Below are 19,870 nucleotides of genomic sequence, written 5' to 3' on the forward strand. Positions count from 1 at the left end.
AGTTTTCTCCTCCACGGTCTCTTCATATGCGTCTGAGCACAAACTGTCTAAAGGGACGATTTAAATTCTGTGACATGCAGGGGAAACATGCACCTATTGTTTTTGAAAAGGCACCAGCGGGAGTACTGGTTCACCTTGTGCCTTATGATGATGTGATAAAGCATTATTATCAGAATATAGCATAGTCAGTGTATAGTCTGAAATTTGTCTTGCGTTACAAAAAGTGAATTCACAAATACAAAAACTACTTCAATTCTAATTCAACTTGATGCACAATGCTTTAATCTAATTCGATTGGATCTTGGGACCAATTCATTACACAACACAATTTATTTCCGAGACAATATTGTTGGCCAATGAATGACATGGACACAGCACAACCCTGCACTAATGCTCATCTACTGAACATATGCTCTGTCAATATGCTGACTGGCTGAGCCCTTGTCCATTAATTGTTGCGATTACCAACACCGATCCCACAAAATGTGATCTTGTCTGGCCATTATAAAATAAACAAAGTTATTTGGAAACATGAAAATGGGTCAATCAAGCAAATAATAATGTAAAACTAGAAACCTGTGCTGTCATGCATTAATACACTCAAAGGGTTGTAGGTTTGTCAACACAGTGCACAAAGCACTGACTGTCATTCAGTAAAGATTAATGAAGGCCAGACAGCAGCACTGTCATCCACTACACAACACGGTCAAACACACTACTCTGTAAATCTCATCATGCAAAGTCTCATACACTCCCACTTCATGCACATACTCAACAAATATATGTTATTATCAAGGATAGGGTTTCAGACAAGTAGTTTTCAGACTACAAGGCTCTTGTGAGCAGTATTATATTTTATTTTATTCTCATAGTGCATGTATATCATAGTGCATAGTTTGTATAGTCAATAACACATACTTAAAATAATTATTACTAAATTATTTTTTAAGCATCTTTACATGAAACATACTTTGTGGTTTATTTACTCCATTTTTCTATTTTGTATTTTATTTATGTTTTTTTATACTAACAGAGAGAAATAAAATGCTTAGTTCAGGATGACATGTTAATTTGCTTGTTGATTCCAGTGAACTACTGTAATGGCCACATTCACACAGCAGCAGAATACAGTTGTCAGTCCTGTATTTGACTCCAACATAGGGCTTGTGGGCACTTAGACGCCCTCATAGAGTCAGTGAGTTGCCAACTAAGAACATTCTATAAATAGCCCCAATTTGCCATTAGAGATCCACACTCCAGACTGCGAGTAAATGGTGGCATTTTGCAACCTTTTTTCGTGCCAGTATGACTAAAATTTGTTAGTGGTCGCACTGGTGCCACTCCACACAGTCACTGTAAAATTGTTGCCAGCACCGTGGCAAATGACTATTAAAATTGTATGGCACTTAAAACTTCAGGGAAATTATAATGTGATTTTCAGAGAGAAAATTAAGTAAAAAATTAAATAAATTTGAGTATATCAAAACAAGTAGCCATCTAGATGATTTTATCGCAGGGAGTGTGAAGATCCCTGCCTTAATACATTCAGTTCAGTTATTAATGGGAGCGACAACCGCATTCTATATAACTCCCAACTGTAAATTCTCAGGATTCACAACTGCATTCTCAGAAAATGCGCAGTGTGAAAGGAAAAAAGGACTAGGCAACTAGTTATCTGTCAGTCATACAGTGCGAGAGAGCGGCTCTGAGCTGCACAAACACGTGTCTACTGTGCGTTACAGGATTTTGTGTGTGGTTTCGCTGTCTGTACTTTCAGCAGGTTTTAGATCTGTTCTTCACCAGAGCTGCTCTACTCGCTTTTGTGTTCTACAGTACGTGTGTATGTGCTCTAAATGCCCCGCTCTCTACGCAGATATATAAAAGCTGCTGTTGGTTAATAAAGATTTGACTGATGAACTTGCATCTCCATTGGACTCTTGTGTGTCAAAAGCGATCAGACTTTTCACTTTTTCTTTGGTCACTCTTGCTATGGTTACTGGTAAGAGTATGACGTTACCCGTTGCATGTTCATACAGACAGCATTCGAGACACTAACAGAAACTGTTTGAATGGGGCATTTCGAGACTTAAACCTGTAAGTAAATGCGGTTGTCAAACTCAAAAGCTGAGAGTGTCAACGTCAATGTTGTAGTCGAGACCAGATCACTCGAGTCCGAGTCGAGACCGAGACCAAAGAGAGTCGAGTCCGAATCGAGACCGAGACCAAAGACAGCCGAGACCAGAGAGGTTGGATAACCTAAGGTTGGGTCTATAACCAGACTTAAAGATATCTTCAAGAATATGTAAAATATTTGGTGGAAACAATAAAATTGGCACCGTACTCAAACAGTTAACCAAATACAGTATATCATGGAATCATGTACACTGTAATGGTAAAAATGTCACATAGTGGTGTAAAGGTAAATTAATTACAATTATTACTTACAATTATTACAATCAGTAAGTGCTCTTTCACATAACATTACTGCACACGAATTCTGTGTGGCTCTTATATGCAAACTGAATTAGGGATGATAAGGCAGACATTTTCAATACATAGTTGAACTAGATGCTCCACATCACATCTGACCTGGGTCCTGCTGCATTTGCATGCCGCGAACGTTATAGTCTCAAGTCATGCGCAGTTGCGCACAAGAAAGTCAGAAATCATTGGACGTTTCAATCAAACAACAATTTAAAGAAATATTAACATACAGTTTAAATCATGACATATTTTGAATGGGACTCGAGTGGACTCGGGAATAATTCCGAGTCCCAATATGTTTGAGTACGAGTCAATTCCGAGTCAAAATGCACACGAGTCCATTAAAATATGGTCTCAAGTCTGAGTCCGAGTCTCGAGTGCACAACACTGGTCAATGTAGCTTACTTTTAGTCTCTGCACATCCAGTAAGGCAAGAGAGGCTCTGCCCTCAGCTGCATTCATATGTACAGATAGAGTGGACTGAGAGTGATTTTCTGTTCACGACTAATATGGTATATAGTCAAACTTGTAGTGCGAGAAAACCCCAGAGGGCAGAGTCTACAATAAGGGCAGAGGCTTTTCCCAAAGTCAGATTAGCATTAAGAATGTGTATAGCAGCCTTCACTGTGCTTCATGCTCATTATTAGATTAGCATCAGCCATGCTGCAAATTGTTATTGCTGACTGTAATCAGAAAATGGGTCGCTAGAGTGCCAGGGGAGAGTGGCAAAGACTGGCAGAGGATGGAAGTACAAATAAATAAGAGAGAATGATCACAAGCTGCAGAGGTGAAGAAAAGGAGGACCGAAGGGCTATATGAGAGAGAAAAGAGTAGGAAAAACTGCAGTCAGCATTCTGCATAATGTGCATATGTCAAATACAGTATATACCACCGCTCAAAGGTTTGGGGTCGGTAAGATTTTTTGCTTTTAAAACTCTCTTATGCTCACCAAGGCTGCATTTAATTGATACATTTTAAAATGTCATTTATTGCTGTGATGGTAAAGCTGAATTTTCAGCAATTTCTTCAGCTTAATATTTTGGTCCGAAACAATATTTTTCAGAATTCTTTAATATAGAAAGTTTTATATTGAAATTTCAAACCACATTTATTTTAAATGGAAATCTTTTTGTAACATTATGAACGTCTTTATGTTAACATTAGTTCATATGTTAACTAACCACGAGCAATACATGCCATTTCTGTCACACAGTTGTAGAAGCAGATGAAACTCATGAAGGTAATCCAACAAATGCCTACCAAGAAATAGGCTACAAATGACATTGACGAGAACGGACAACAGAACACTGAAAAGAGAGCCACTGAGGCCACGTTTACACAAAGCCAGATATTTAGCGAAACGAATATTTTCCCCCTCTCCGTTTTCAAAATAATACCATTCACACACCCACATAAATACGCCGTCGAGCGCCATCATAACTATGCCAAACCTATGGGCGGCAGTGTAGGGAGAAGGATAAAGCCATGCAAGCCAATCAGAATCCTCAGAATCGACAAGAGAGAACCTAAAACGCCGTTTCTCCCAGTTCACACGACAACACATAACCGGCGTCAGCGTTTTCAGAAATCTCCACTTTGGCCAGAGTTTTTAGAAATAATCGTTTTCTGTGATAAAAACAGGGTTTTCGTGTAAACGAGAGGCCAAACCGCAGGGAAATATCTGCGTTTTCCCTTCATGTAAACGGGGCCTTAAAAACAAGCAAATGAGGGATATAATGATGAACACCTGTGCAGATCAAATGAATTACAATGACAACTGATAGAGCAAAGACAAAGACACATGTAACTAAAAAATAACAAAAGCTTTTAAAATTCCATGAAAATTAAAATGACTGAATATTCGTGACAATTATACACTTAATTAGCTATCTTAATTAGCTAAATGATTGTACTTAAATATGCTTAATATATAATCTTATTAGCATAAATGCTGAATTATACTAAATTAAATTCAAATTACATTTTTTTACAAGAGTTCTAATTGAGAACAGATAAAAATGCCTCTTATTTTCAGTCCATTTTAGTTTACTTCTTACACTTTATCCTTTTGTCAGTTTTTCAGCCTCCATTAACAGCTTGTCAATTTAAATTTTCGTAAACGGCTAATTAGAAGAGCGCACATGGAAATATCAGCAAGTGAAACTTGCACGCCCACACACGTTAACCAGGACAAATGTTTCAAAAATGTGTTTATCTAAGAACTGGGATTGAACTTAATTATTTCTATAGCAACTTCTGCATTTCATTTAGCACTAATTAGTTATTAAGTCCAGCTGTTAGCCCACACAAACTCACAGACAGTGAGCAAATGCTGTACTAATCCTCCTGAAACCGAGCAAATTCTGAAAAAGAAAAAGAAAACATTCCCAGGTGGTTCTGTCTTGCCGTTTAACAACTGGGAAAACCGCCAAACATAAGTGGGTTCAAACTGAGAGCAGTGAAGGGTGCATCGGCATCAGACACCGAGGGGCTATTAAGATTGCATTCCTATTCTACCATCATGTTACTCGCTTATCAAGACACTTGACCCTCATTTGTTACAGCAAGAACTATCACTACAGTTTAATTCAAGGTTTTAGATAACCTTCTATCACCCCACAAGTCCCTATAAGAATGTACATTCTGCAAGCGCAAACATGAACACACACACACACACTCCCGGTGTACCTGGTGTGTTGAGTATGCGTGACATTCGGCAGGCGTAGGCTACGTGCTGCTCGCAGTGCTCAGCGCTGTTGGTTATCGCTGTGACCTGCTCCATAGAGGCACTGTAGTTCAGCTGTAACACCGTCCGCCTCTCCCGGCTGGAGCCAGTCACTGCCGTCTGTGCTGGAAGGTTATTCACCACAGTCATCCACACCTTGTCCTCTGAAACACGGATACAGTAACGGGTATAAAACGGAGAACTGACATGGGAAAAACACTGCGAGATTTGATTGGAACGACTTGAGATATTATTGTAACTTGACTTCTTGACGAAGGAATTGTCACTTTTTTCACTTTTTTGAGTGATGTGCCTAAGTTTCTGATTATTCGCTGGTGAAGGGTGAGAAACTCGGCGAGTCATCCGATTTTTGTTTTGCCATAGGTTATCTGACCACTGCATTGGTAATAATTCATAATAAAGAATGCCTCAATATTGTGTCAAACTTTGGTCCAACAAAAAGTGCAAAATATATACTTGGATTAAGTTTTAAAGAAAAAAGTCAATGTTTTTCTTAACTTTTTAAATTCAAGAAGTTTTTTTCTCATTAAAGAAACAAGTAAATACTTATTAACAAACTGATTTCACACATTTTTTATGGCTAATAATATACCTTTTGAAGTTATTTAATGAGTCCTAATAAAAAAAAAAAACATTTCTAAATAAAATCACATTTTGTTGTTTATATCTTTTTTAAACCACCTCATACTGTAACCATAATCTCTACTTCCCACCTTAAAGAATCACAAGATTTACACTTCAAATTCTGTTAAATGAGCATAATATATTTCAGAAATTGACAGACACTTTCTTTTCAGAATGATTTTTGCTGTCTACCATGTCTGCTCAGGTATTTCCAATGCTTAGGGATGACTAGAGTTCCTGTCCTGAAATGATAACATTTTAAGTCCGTCCTGAAGTGCCATTTTGTTTTATTTATTTATTTTTGGATCAGTGGGATAATGTGGACATAGATTGATGAAATATATTCTTGGAAACAAATGGGTTGAGATGTTGAGATAAAATACTGTCTCAGAAAGCGATGGGAACAGTGGGGTTCTTGAAAACATAATAAACACTAAAGGCTTGATTTATTATTCAAATGCAAATGATGGGCTTCCTGGATTCATAGTGCTATGGTGAGCCACAAAAAATAAATAATAATATTGCATATTTTACCTGTCATGTTGCAGATGACTTTGAAAGGCCCTAACGGTCCGCTTCCATCAGGGTCAATCCAGTAGGCATCCGATGATCTTCCCAAATGCTTGTAGGCCTCACATGACTGCTCATACACAGCTGGAAGAAATAAAAAAAAATAAGCCAAACAGCTTTATTAAATATCATATTTTTTTTTTATTAGAATTTCTATATTAACACCTCCAAATCTTAATTAAAACTCACATTTCAGCAAATAAGACAATATTTTCCCTTTATATTAACTTTCGCCAAAACTGGGCTATGTGGACAACTGATGGAAAACTAATTAGAATGAAGTGTGAAATTAAAATACCAATTCTGCACACATTATGTTTGCAGATTGAAATCTGACAATACCACCATAGTACATCCAGAACAAAGCAAGGCAACTATCCCACTAATTAAACTCGGAAAGAAAAGCATGAGCCAAATAGAAAAATAACTTGGTTAATAAAATATAGAATGACAGAAACAGCAGCTTCCCTGTGCAATATATGGAGTAGTATTAAAAAAATGTTTATACTTTTTGCAAGCTTTACTATTAACCAATACAACGTTTTTCCGTATACGGAGAGGTTTGAGGGAAGTAGCTCAACAGGGTTCAACATCTTTCATATTGACTTATGTGTAACTGTTGCAGCTTTGTAACTTCTAGTCTCTTCTCCTCTCCATCTAACCCCTGGGGTCCTAAAGAAGTTTCAGTCAACTATTTCTCTCAGAACCGATCCCAAACAGACTACATAGAGAATACAACAGACGTTTCATATGAATCAATAGCTCTGTCTCAAAACCTAGTGAGCGTTTGATGGAGTCGTAGTAGTAGGTGGCACTCAATACAGTATTTGAAGGTCATTCAATAAGGTAAGAAACCTCATCTTGGCCAAATTCTAGAGCAGCAGCATCACATGTTTATCATAAAGAAGGAAATTACATCAATCAAATATGGATAAATTATGGATGTGGAGAGAAAACGTCTCGGTTACGTATGTAACCCTCGTTCCCTGAGTAGGGAACGGAGACGTTACGTCAGAAGTGACGGAGATTGGGGGTTTCGCATAGAAAGCCAATCCTCTTCGAGTATTTAAACACGAGCCAATGGCATGCAATGCCTTGGGGCTGCGGAATTTTGCATAGCGTACTCCGCCCTACTCCGTGAGTATAAAAGGAGGAAGTGAACGCAACCGCAGTATGTCTTCGCTGAGGAGCCAAGACTGAACTCGGCGTCTACCCAGCGATACAGCAGAAGTGGCAGGGAGACGTAACGTCTCCGTTCCCTACTCAGGGAACGAGGGTTACATACGTAACCGAGACGTTCCCTTTCGTAGTCACTTCGAGTTACGTCAGAAGTGACGGAGATTGGGGGTCAGTGCCATCACGCCATCTTCAAGCTGTCTTCCAGTGCCCTGCGAAAGTCTGGACCCCCGAGCCTTACCTCTTTTTTTTTTTTTTTTTTTTTTGGGGATCCGACTTTGACACAGGATTACCAAGGTACACTGGGAAACATATCCCGGAAGGGACATGCTACTAGCTGCCTACCGAAGGGAGGACTTACGAACACATATGGCCACATAGGAACACATATGGAACACTGGAGTACCAACCGCAGGTGGCTACTAATTTCAACTCCAGGGGTGGCAGATGGCTTGCCAAGGGAAGACACATGCTCAGAGAGGCTTACAGTGGATAATACACATGAGACGGTTACCAAGGGGAACCGTGCGCATGGAGGCACCTAGCCAGCATCCAGAGCAACAGCAGTGGTGCCCGTATCGTCGGTGCTGGAGGACTCAAGACTTCAATGGAAGAACTGAGGAAATATCGCACTTATCCAGTCCGGGGAGTGGAGTGGCGAGCAAGCGAAGACACCTGAGCGGATCCAGAACTGGCCGAAACGGGTACGTGAGAGGATACCGGCTCAATTCGCAGATTATAGAATCTGGCGAAGGTGTTGGGTGTCGCCCAGCCTGCAGCTCTGCAGATGTCTGTTAGCGAGGCGCCGTGCGCTAAAGCCCAAGAGGAGGCTACACTCCGAGTGGAATGGGCCGTCACACCAAGGGGGCACGGAAGGCCTTGCTGCTGGTAAGACAAAGCAATGGCATCCACTATCCAGTGGGACAGCCGTTGCTTTGAGAGAGCCCTTCCCTTCTGGCTCCCCCCATGACAGACAAAGAGCTGGTCTGAGGTCCTGAAACACTGCGTTCTGTCGACATAGGTGCGGAGAGCACGTACCGGACAGAGCAGTGCCAAGGCTGGGTCTGCCTCCTCCAGGGGCAGCGCTTGCAGGTTCACCACCAGGTCCCGGAGGGGAGTGGTAGGAACCTTGGGCATATATCCAGGCCGGGGTCTCAGGAATACGTGAGAGTAAGCCGGCCCGAACTCCAGGCACACTTCGTCAACAGAGAGTGCGTGCAGGTCCCTTACTCTCCTGATGGATACCAATGCAATCAGGAGTGCTGTCACATAGGACAGGGCAAAAACTCTACCGACTGCAAAGGCTCCAGGGGAGGCCTCTGCAGAGCACCCAGGTCTACTGAGAGGTCCCCAGAGGGCAGGAGGGGAGGGAGGCGGATTTAGCCCCCTCACTCCCCTCAGGAACCTGATGACCAGGTCATGCTTCCCATAGACTTACCTTTCACTGCATCATGAGACGCGGCAATGGCCGCGACATAAATCCAAAGGGTGGAGGGCGACAGCCTGCGCTCCAACCCCTCTTGCAGGAAGGAAGCATGACTCCGATCGAACATCTCCGGGGGTCTTCTCAGCGAGAAGAACACCAATTGACGAAGAGGTTTCACTTCAACGCATAAAGGTGTCACGTGGACGACGCTCTTGCGGAAGTGATGGTTGCCGCCACCGCAGGTGGCAGCGAACTCAAACCTGCCTCGTCCCGTCCTGGAGCCACACGTGCAGCCTCCAAGATCGGGACGAGGGTGCCACAGAGTGCCCCGTCTCTGAGAGAGTAGGTCCGGTCTCAGAGGAATAGGCCAAGGAGGTGCTGTCGCGAGGAGCAAGAGTTCGGAGAACCACGTCTTGGTGGGCCAGTAGGGGGCTACCAGCAAGACCTGCTCCTCGTCCTCCTTGATCTTGCACAACACCCGTGCAAGGAGGCTCACTGGGGGAACGCACACTTGCGTGGGCCCCGTGGCCAGCTGTGCGCCAGCGCATCCGAGCCGAGAGAGCCGCGGGTCAGAGAATAAACTGGGCGCAGTGGGACGAGTCCCGAGAGGCGAACAGGTCTAACTGTGCCTCCCCGAACTGGTCCCAAATCAGCTGGACCGACTGGGGATGGAGTCGCCATTCGCCGGAGATGGGACGGGCCCGGGACAGCTCGTCGGGTGCCCGGTTCCGGTCTCCAGGAATGTAACTGCACGAAGGGACCTCAGGTGCTTCTGACTCCATATCAAGAGGTGGCGGGCGAGCTGCGACAACCGGCGCGAGCGTAGACCCCCCCTGGTGGTTGATGTACGCTACTGCCGTAGTGTTGTCTGAGCGGACAAGCACATGCTGGCCCTAGAGCACGCTCGGAAGCGGTGCCGGGCGAGCCGTACTGCCAACAGCTCGAGGCAATTGATGTGCATGAGGCGCTGGGCTCCTGTCCAGGAACCGGCGGCTGCATGCCCATTGCACATGGCACCCCAACCCGTGGTAGACGCATCCGTGGAGACAACGAGATGCCTGGAAACTCGCTGAATAGGGACCCTGTCCGTAAAAAGCTGAGGTTCGACCACGGGAAGAAGGATCGGCGGCACGTCGGAGTCACTGGAACTCGGAGCGAGCCGCGATGCCATGCCCACCTCGGGACTCGATCGCGAAGCCACAGCTGAAGCGGTCTCATATGAAGCAAACCGAGCGGCGTTGCCGCGGCCGCGGATGCCATATGCCCCAGGAGCCTCTGAAATAGTTTCAGTGGAACCGCACTCTTGCCCTCGAACTGTCGAAGACAAGCCAGCAGTGAGTGCGCGCGCTCGTTCGTGAGCTGCGCGGACATGGCGACCGAGTCTATCTCCATGCCGAGAAAAGAGATCCTCTGCACGGGGCAAAGTTTGCTCTTTTCCCGGTTGACCCGAAGGCCCAGACGGGCTAGGTGCCGTAGCACCAGGTCTCTGTGTTCGCAAACCTGAGCTCGAGAGTGTGCTAGTAACAGCCAGTCGTCGAGATAGTTCAGGATGCGAACCCCGTGTTCGCGAAGGGGAACAAGGGCTGCCTCGACGATCTTCGTGAAGACGCGAGGGGACAGAGCTAACCCGAATGGGAGAACGGCGTACTGGTATGCCTGGCCCTCGAAGGCAAACCGAAGAAACGGTCTGTGTCGAGGGAGAATGGAGACATGGAAGTACGCGTCCTTCAGGTCGATCGCTGCAAACCAATCCTGATACCGAACACATTCGAAAATGCGTTTGGCCGTGAGCATTTTGAACGGTAGTCGATGGAGAGAACGGTTCAAAATGCGCAGGTCCAGGATCGGTCGTAACCCACCGGTCTTTCTTGGGGACAATGAAGTAGGGGCTGTAAAGCCCGGACCTCACCTCGGCTGGAGGGACCGTCTCGATTGCACCCTTCGCCAGCAGGGTCGCAATCTCCGCTCTCAAGACTGGGGCATTGCCACCAACCATCGTGGAGCGAACTCCCCTGAAGCGGGGAAGAGACCGTGCGAACTGAATCGCGTAGCCGAATCCGATCGTTCTGATGACCCAGCGGGAACCCCGGGAAGCGCTAGCCAGGCTTCCAGGAAGTGAGCCAACGGGGTCATGCGAACCACAGACGTCCCCCCGGAGGGGCAGCGAGGCGGGTCGACCGGCATGCGTGCAGGAGTTACCCCGTCCGGATGCACCGTCGAAACCCGCTCCCCGACAGAAGAGACCAGGGAAGGCAGAGCGTTCCACGGGGGTCTGTTCTGCCGGGGGTCTGGCGACAGAGGGGGAAGGGATTGGCGTAGCCCGGGGACGACACACGCACCCTTCCGCGCCCTCCGAGACAGAGAGGAATGAACGGGGCGACGCACTGGACGTCGTGCGCGCTCATTCCAGTCTGTGTGCTCAATGACAGTGTCAGCTTTTCCTCAACCAGCTCAGGGAGCTAGCTAGAACAAAAGATTCTCCACCGGCCCTCCACCGGGGAAGGAGGGGCCCTGCCACCGCCTCCTGAGAAAAACCATGACACTATCACTGAGCGGCCCGCCTCAGGAACATCGCTTCGCCTGGCGTCTAGCGGGGCACGCGGCCTGAGGGGGGGCTCTTTTCTTGGGACGCTTACCTGTGGCCTCCTCCGCGACGCGAACCGGCTGAAGGCTGCTGCTGGGGCCGCGTGGGAGGGAAGGGAGCCGCAGGGGGGCGTCCTCGGCGGCGAGCTGGCGGAGGCGTCCGAGCCGACGGCTGGTTGGAGGCAGCAGCTGGCCGTCGGGGCAGAGAAACCGCCTTCGTCTGCTCCTAGGCGGTCGAGAAGTGCTGGGCAAAGTCCTGGACCGCACCGCCGAACATTATGATGCTCCTGGACCACAGCGGTGGGCATCACCTGACCAAGGGAGCGAGCGACCGCCTCCGTGACCCGTTTAAGGACAAGGTAGGCGACAGGCTCGCAGCTCGCTTGGTCCGTCACCTCCTCGTGCACATTCCTGAGCAGCTAGCTTTGTAGGTGCTCATCATATGCAGGGCGGAGCCTGCCTGTCCCGCCGCTCTACAGAATCGCGCCGCCATAGACGACGAGAACCCATAGGCTTTGGAGGGGCATCTGAGAGCAACCGCCGGTTGACCGGGGGAGCCCCAGCGTACCCACAGACAGCCGCATCGCCGAGGGGAGGAAGGGCGGGGAACTAAGCACGCTTTTTTATTTTTATTTTTTTTATTTATTTATTTATTTTTTAGTGCGTGTCAGTTCCGCATGCAACTCGGGGAAAAAAGGAAATTGGGGTTGGCCGTGGCCGTAAGGCGGCAGCGTTACCCAAAAACCAATTATTCAGCCGCGAGAGATCGGGATGGGGCGGAGTTCCACCCCCACCCGATGCTCACGGACGCCCGAGATAGCACGGCCATCATCGCGGGATCAGACACGGCGGCGCTGACGCTCCCGAGGGAGGCAACGCGGCCGCATCCTCACTTCCCGAGGAGTCAAGCCCGCCTAGTGATGCTGTGATCGACATCGCATCATCATCTGGAGCGCTGCCCGAAGCAGCCGGTGCCACCGAAGAAGCAACCGACTGAATCGAACTAACGCTCGCTGGCTCTCGCACTGAGGCGGGAGGTGTGGCCCGAGGAATCGTCGGGGCTTTATCCCACACCATCACCGTAAAATCACCAGGTCCCCGGGTCGACGGGCCCCCTATGGAGGAAACCGATCGAGCGGGGGGGACCGGGACTCTCACTCAAGTGAGATCATTGAGTCTCGACCTCAGTGTAGAGATGGTCATGTTCCCACAGAAGGAAAATGAGTCATCCACGAACGCTGCTGCTGCATGCTGAAATGCCCAGGCATACAAAGCAGCGATCGTGACCATCAGATGACGACAGAAATCAATCACACCCAGAAGAGCACGGGCGAACCGTCTTTAAAAAGACGTGCGCGTGCAGCTCTTTCAATGAGAGGAGGAAATTCACTCTTTCAGCGCTGAAGCGACCAGGGAGAAGCGCAAGTCTGGCAGACCACTGCTCAGATCGCAGGCGATGCAGAATCTCGCTGGGTACCGCCGTCACACCAACACTGAAGAGGACGCTCGTCTCGAAGAGTCTTGAACAGTGCTTTCAGGAGTGAAGAGGTTCTCTTGGCTCCGAAGCGAAAACATACTGCGGTTGCGTTCACTTCCTCCTTTTATACTCACGGAGTAGGGCGGAGTACGCTATGCAAAATTCCGCAGCCCCAAGGCATTGCATGCCATTGGCTCGTGTTTAAATACTCGAAGAGGATTGGCTTTCTATGCGAAACCCCCAATCTCCGTCACTTCTGACGTAACTCGAAGTGACTACGAAAGGGAACTGCATTTATATTCAATATTGAAAATAATCAATACAAATATTTCAGCATAAATAAAACACATAATTTGCTAAGCAACATGCTTACGTCAAACTCTACTAAAACAATGCTGATTCGAGTTAGCATTGCCGCCCGTCCCGGTTTTTCAGGGATTATTCTCTTTTTTGAGCGACAGTCTCAAAACTGTTTTAGTTTTTTTTTGAAAATGTACTTCTAAAGTAGAATTTCCTAGTTTCAAATGAAACAGTTTCCTTTAACTGTTACTGAGTTTTCTTCATGGTTGTGTACAGTACATCCAATCCTGTGCCCGTAAACAGGTAAAAACGGGTAAAACAGGGGATTGGCCAATGCCAGGTGTTTACTTTTATTTGACTGGAAGCAGAAATACAAAGCTCAACTTATCGCCTACATCGTCTAGAAACTGCCTCTGCTGTCAGTCGGTTGCATGCATCCACACATCCAGGATGAAACAGTGTGGGTTTCTATTTCTTTCTATTTACTCAGTTTTGTGAAATGGGGGGAGAGACGGATGAGGAAGATAACAAAATCGGATGAGCCACCAGTGTCAAAGAAAAAACGATTTACAACCTTCAACTCGGACTCGGCGAAAAGAGAAAACTTTTTCTGAATGGGTAAGGCCCACCCAAGGAGACCCGTTCTGTTACACCGAATAATGTCATAATGTCATTCTTTGTTCCATTTTTGTAAATTCTGTTCACATGCTGAGGTTTAAACACACACACAAAACATATATTTAGAAAGCATGACATGTATCAAAATAAACCACCAGCAATAATCCAAAAACACATATGCTCAGTTGCACACATATCCCATTAAATAGATACACCCAAACACGCATTCTTACATGTGTGACATGTGGCTCCGGTGTATCCCGTCCCATCACAGGTGCAAGTGAAACCGTCCCAGGTCTGACTGCATCGGCCTCCATGTTCACAGTAGTTTGGCATACATCTAAAAAAAAAAAGATACAGATCACAATTACACATTAATGCATGTCAGCCCAATGTAAAATGCTAGACTACAATCATTGCAAGTCATTTTTGCTGCATTTTCAAGCTAAAGTGTCTAACGTTCTCTTCCCATCCGCTTTGCTGTTTTAAATAGATGTTAGGCTTCTAGCAACAGTTTTTTTTTATAACATTATAACATGACATCAGCACTCATTGAAACACATTACTGATTGCCAGCTCAGTTGAAAACAGAGAAAGAGTTGAAGAGGATGACGCTGAGTCATTTCCTTTATGAAGGTCTTAATGTGACAATGGTAAAACAGTTTTTGTACAAAAATCATAAATATATACTAATTCACTGTTAACAATTTCAACACTTGTTTATCTTGATTTGCACAAATGGGACAAAGACAAACAATCAAATGGACACTCTATAGGGTGAAAAAAATAGTTACCATCCACGGTTCAGCACAGCAGAACTCTTTTATTAGTAGTATAATATTTAATTAGCAAACTCAATAAGACATTTATCTGACATTTAATATCAGAATATAAAGAAATTATATACTACAAATTCACCAAGAATGATTTTATGTTGACAGCACCCACCCCCAACCAAAAAAATAAATTAAAAAATGTAATTTCCACATGGCAATCGCACACACACAAAGTTGTTTTCAAGCCGTGCAGATTTGCCAGCATCTTTTATCTTAGTCTCAACTAAAATCCTAATTAAAGCTCTAAAGTTAAATCAATTAACGGCTTCACTGACTTTCTCCTGAACTTAATTAAGAAACAGTCATCTTCAGAGGTGTTTTCAATTGGCCAAGGATCAAAACTGAAATCTGGTGATGTGGCGCTCATTCTGTGCAAAAAAGGATGCTGAACACTAGCTGTCCACTTACTTCCACAGCTCCACATACAGTCCTGCCAAATGCCTGTCAAATCCATTAACACGGCAAAATGCGGTATGAAATGAAATGAAATGAACAATCCCCTTGGAGCTAATACTCATTAGGCTGATGTCTCATAGGAAGAGCTGTGACAATGCCACTGAAAATGAACCTAAGGTCTGACAAGTTTTTCAACACTGCTATTGTCATAATATGGTGCCAAACTGTAGTTTTTGTATAGGATGACATGTCTCGATTAATTAGGTTACCTCATTGGCCATCTGTTCCTAGAGGAGAAAGGTACAGATAGAGTTTATGGTGATCATTAATCAAACTCCTGCAACCGAACAGTCCCTGGAAATTTGTGGCCACTGATGACTCAGTCCAATAATAAAAATTAAGTCCGAGTAGACAGGTACTGTCACTGGGAGATAAGACCTTGGTAAAAGCTTCTTGGTAATAGATTCGAAAATAGCCTTGGTAATAGCTGAGCTCTCACAAAACAGAAAGTTACAAACATTTCAATATTGTTCCTTGGCAAACAGAGAGCTGGAGAATGCAGAGCAGTGAGCCTGAACAAGCATTTCCTGTTGCATGGTCACTTAGCTTCCCACAGATTTCCATCGCAATTTCCCAAGGAAAGATAAAGAGTGCGCAAGAAAATGTGTGCAAGTTTAGGAAATGTCTTATTGACGAAAGAAAAACTTCAACTGAACCAGTATATACATTTTTCTTATACAGTATGTAATATTGGCAAGCCTGATTTATTTTAGTAAATGATTAACCCCAAACATTCCTCTCTCACGTGTGTCATTCGGAAATTCATTTGATTGAATCGGTTCATAAATATTCACTCTCTTAAGCAACAGTGGAAATCCCGATTCATTCTAGAAAATCAATTCATTCTACACATTTATCTCTCACATGCACCACTGGGATATTTGATTCAGTTGAGTGAATCGTTTCATAAACATTCACTCTCTTATGCAACAGTGGAAAGTCTGATTCATTCTATAGCAAACTGATTCATTCTAAATATATCTCACATGCATCACTGGGAAATTTGATTCATTTGAGTGAATCATTTCATAAACATTCACTCTTTCGTGCAACAGTGGAAAGCCTGATTCAGTAAACTAATTCATTCTAAACATTCATCACTGGGAAATTGCATTAATTTGAGTGAATCGTTTTATAAGCCAATAAACCGGATCCAATAAGAGATTAAATACATTTCTTATGCAACAGTAGAAAGTCTGATTCATTATTAAACTGATTCATCTCAAACATTCTTTTCCCAAAAGAAACAAAGACTTGATTAATTCGAGTGAATTGCTTCATAAAACATTATATCTATGCAACATTAGAAAGTCTGATCAATTCCAGTTAGTATGGTACAGTCCAAAACAGATTTCCAGGTTCAAATTCTTGTGCAGGATTTTAAATAGATTTTTTAAACACAAATTTAAAGTAAAATAATAATATTGATATTATTTGTATTTAGTTAAAAGTTGCTTTTCATCTCTACATTTTTGGATTAAATATTAAAACACACCCTCATTATTGGATCTACCCTAAAGTTGGATTTAGTATAAATGTAGCCATGTTTAATGCAGTCACCTAATTAAAATTCTTTAGAAATCTCTCTCTGAAAAACCTATAAAAACAACTCTGATTAAAATATACTATTGGATAGTTACAGTACATAATTATTTAATAATAGTACACCCTTAAGTTGCAGGGTTAGTACACTCAGAAATGAAAATTAACTTCCATTGCATAAATTTAATCTGTTGTTCATCATATAAAGTGATCATGTATCTTTAGAACACTTAGAGGGATTTAACTGCTCAATTAACATATGTATTTATATTACGATCTCTACATATATATGTTTTTGAACTATCTGAGGTTTATGCAAATAGACTTTCAATGGAGGAATCTTTCAGATTTCATTAATAATATTAGTTTAGGGTCCAATTCTAACTAATAACAAGTTGCTTATTAGCATGCATATTACTAGGATATTGTCTATTTATTAAATGACCATATTCTACATCCCTTAATCCTACCCAATACTACCTAAACTTAACAAATACCTTACTAACTATTACTAAACAGCAATTAGAAGTTCTCCGATGCAAAAATCATACTTAAAAGTGAGAAATGGACCCTTATCTAAAATGTGATTGAAGAACATAGAAACGTTTTCCACTATACAGAACCTTTTGTCCATTTGAAAGGTTTCATGGATGCTAAAGGTTCCTCATGGAGCCACTAATAGCTACTTTGAAACTGTAATTTGTAATGGTAGTTGAACGGCAGTCAAGATACTCTTTTTAAAGGTGCTACATACAATTTTAAATCATCCAAAAATGAAAATTCTTTCATCAGTTACTCAATCTTATATGTCGTTCCAAAATCCGTAAGACTTTCATTCATGTTCAAAACACAAATGAAGATATTTTGGTCACACTTTAGTTTAGGGTCCAATTCTCACTACAAGTGTGACCAAAATATCTTCATTTGTGTCTTGATGAAAGAATTTTCATTTTTGGGTGAGTTTTCTAAACTATAATTTAGCTCCTTTTTCAAAAGAGTACCTGGACTGCAGTTCAACTACCATAACAAATTACAGTTTCAAAGAAGCTTCCCCAACCCTGGAGACCGCTCTTCCCGGCTGTTTACATCCCTAGCTGTGCTTTTGTAATGGAAAGTGACAGTTTTCTAATGCAACCATTATGAACAGCGAAAGCACGTGGCTTAAAGTGCCTCTGTCAGATCAGACTTGTTAGTGTGAGACACCAATCAGCATCTCCTCAGAGATGGGCGCAGATTAGACCCCTCTCGTCCCATCTCACCCTCTCAGGCCCCCGACTCGACACGCCATTACGTGAAACGTTTTGCACAGATATTTAGAATGAGTCACATTCTAAGAAGGCCTCTAGAAGTTCAGCAGAACAGCTTATGCGTGAAATAGCTTGATGTGAGAGAAATTGATGTGTGTGAAATACTGTAGGGGTGAGAGAAAAAAAAATCTCCCGCACAAGGAGGATGTGATTTGAGCTATATCTAACTGCAAGGTCGTGTGTTTTAGTGTCTTCCTGGTGGGATGATATGGAATATTCTCTTTTATGTCAAACACAGGGACACGTTTGGTAAAGGAGATTGATAGTGCATCACCTGGCCTGATGAAAGCGAACATAAAATCAATGGCGTAGTGAGCGGGTGGCCCCCCTTTCGATCCCACATAATGAGTTCGCTCCTCACTGCGCTGGCACTGTGGAGCTTTGCCAGGGAAGCATCATTACGCAGACGGAAAAACACACAGGGAAAGCGTTCAACAGTCTCTTGCCTCCTCTATTATTACAGTTCACTCCATTTGGAGTTGGTATCTAGCCTGATCTAATACAGGAAAAGACTTTCCCCAGAGAGAACTTACAACTAAATGTATTGCAGTAGAAACCATAATCTCAAAAACATAAATAAACACCGCAGTAAAGACAGAAAGTTCATCTGAAACATCATCTAAATATTGTCAGGGCGAGGGATGTGAATTTAAATATCAGAAAGACGTGCAGAATGTCTTTAAATCATGTTGAGAATGTACTCAGCCCTGAGCAACAAGGCTAATGAGACGCATTAAAGAACAATGCATCTTTACACACAATTAAAGGGGGTTTAAGCTTCTAACTGAGCTGTAAGGAATCTAATGGAATGTAAACAATGTCTCCATATGTGGCTCTTTATCATTAAGGAGCAATATAACTGAACTATAAATATATATATATTTTTTTAGAAATCAGCAAATAAACACGAAGCAAGCAATAGTCATTCTTATTAATTAATTCTTTGCACATGACGTGGGAGGCCGTTAATGTCAAGTCAAGTGCAGTTTAACCTGAGATTCTTTATGCACATTAGCACAATTCCAGACCATCTAATGAGAATATCAATAATTTTACAAGGTGGCGATTCCATATGACTTTGTACGATGTGATTCGATGTGGAAATGTATGATTTTAGAAATAAAGTATGTATGAAGGTCCACCCATAATCCTAACTAGGGGCGTACGAAATGTAAAAGAGATAAGATTTGCCATGATTTGCCAAGATTTCCCAATCTTGCGGAAAGATTTTGGGAAGCTACAAATGACTACCATGATCATGACATATTTAATTAGAATATTACAAAATAGTACAGACACTTGAAATGGGAGACAGGATCCAACGTCTAAGCGTGAAAGTTCTGGGTGCGTTTCCCTTACAACAACTTAACTTGATGCTTCCCTTGTACGATGCATTGTTGAAGAAATCTACTAGCTAGTCACGACTGTTTCCCGAAACCATATTTTCGCAAAGTGGTCGTTCAACAGCGTTGGTTTATGACGTCACGCACGTGGTGGAGTAAGAACTTCTTTAAATGAAACGCTCGCAAATGCACAGTCTTCAAAAACGACCCTTTAAATCTCTTGAAAAACTCAAAGACGTAAATGACATTTTATGACGTACTGAATGTCAGCTTGCTTATTTTGCTCAAGATAAGAAGTCCACATGTCAAGAAATCTAGAAACTCTGCTTCTAACCACAGCTCTTGAGCTGTCGTTCCAACCACAGAACTTTGCGATGCTGTT

At 43.5% G+C, this 19,870-nt stretch overlaps 1 protein-coding gene across 2 annotated transcripts in view; it reads right to left on the reverse strand.

Moving 5' to 3' along the window:
• cntnap2a (contactin associated protein 2a) overlaps window positions 1–19,870 on the reverse strand; it is a 349,787-nt gene that overhangs the window by 110,236 nt on the left and 219,681 nt on the right. For both annotated transcript variants that reach the window (XM_039666809.2, XM_089125914.1), the window contains 3 exons: window positions 14,238–14,344; window positions 6,389–6,508; window positions 5,173–5,373 (listed from right to left, as the gene is read on the reverse strand). In XM_039666809.2, coding sequence (XP_039522743.2) covers window positions 5,173–5,373; window positions 6,389–6,508; window positions 14,238–14,344 — 428 coding nt within the window. The remainder of the gene's footprint in view (window positions 1–5,172; window positions 5,374–6,388; window positions 6,509–14,237; window positions 14,345–19,870) is intronic.

The sequence above is a fragment of the Pimephales promelas genome, chromosome 22 (assembly GCF_988280905.1).
Source record: "Pimephales promelas chromosome 22, fPimPro1.hap1.1, whole genome shotgun sequence".
Classification (NCBI taxonomy): Eukaryota; Metazoa; Chordata; class Actinopteri; order Cypriniformes; family Leuciscidae; genus Pimephales; species Pimephales promelas.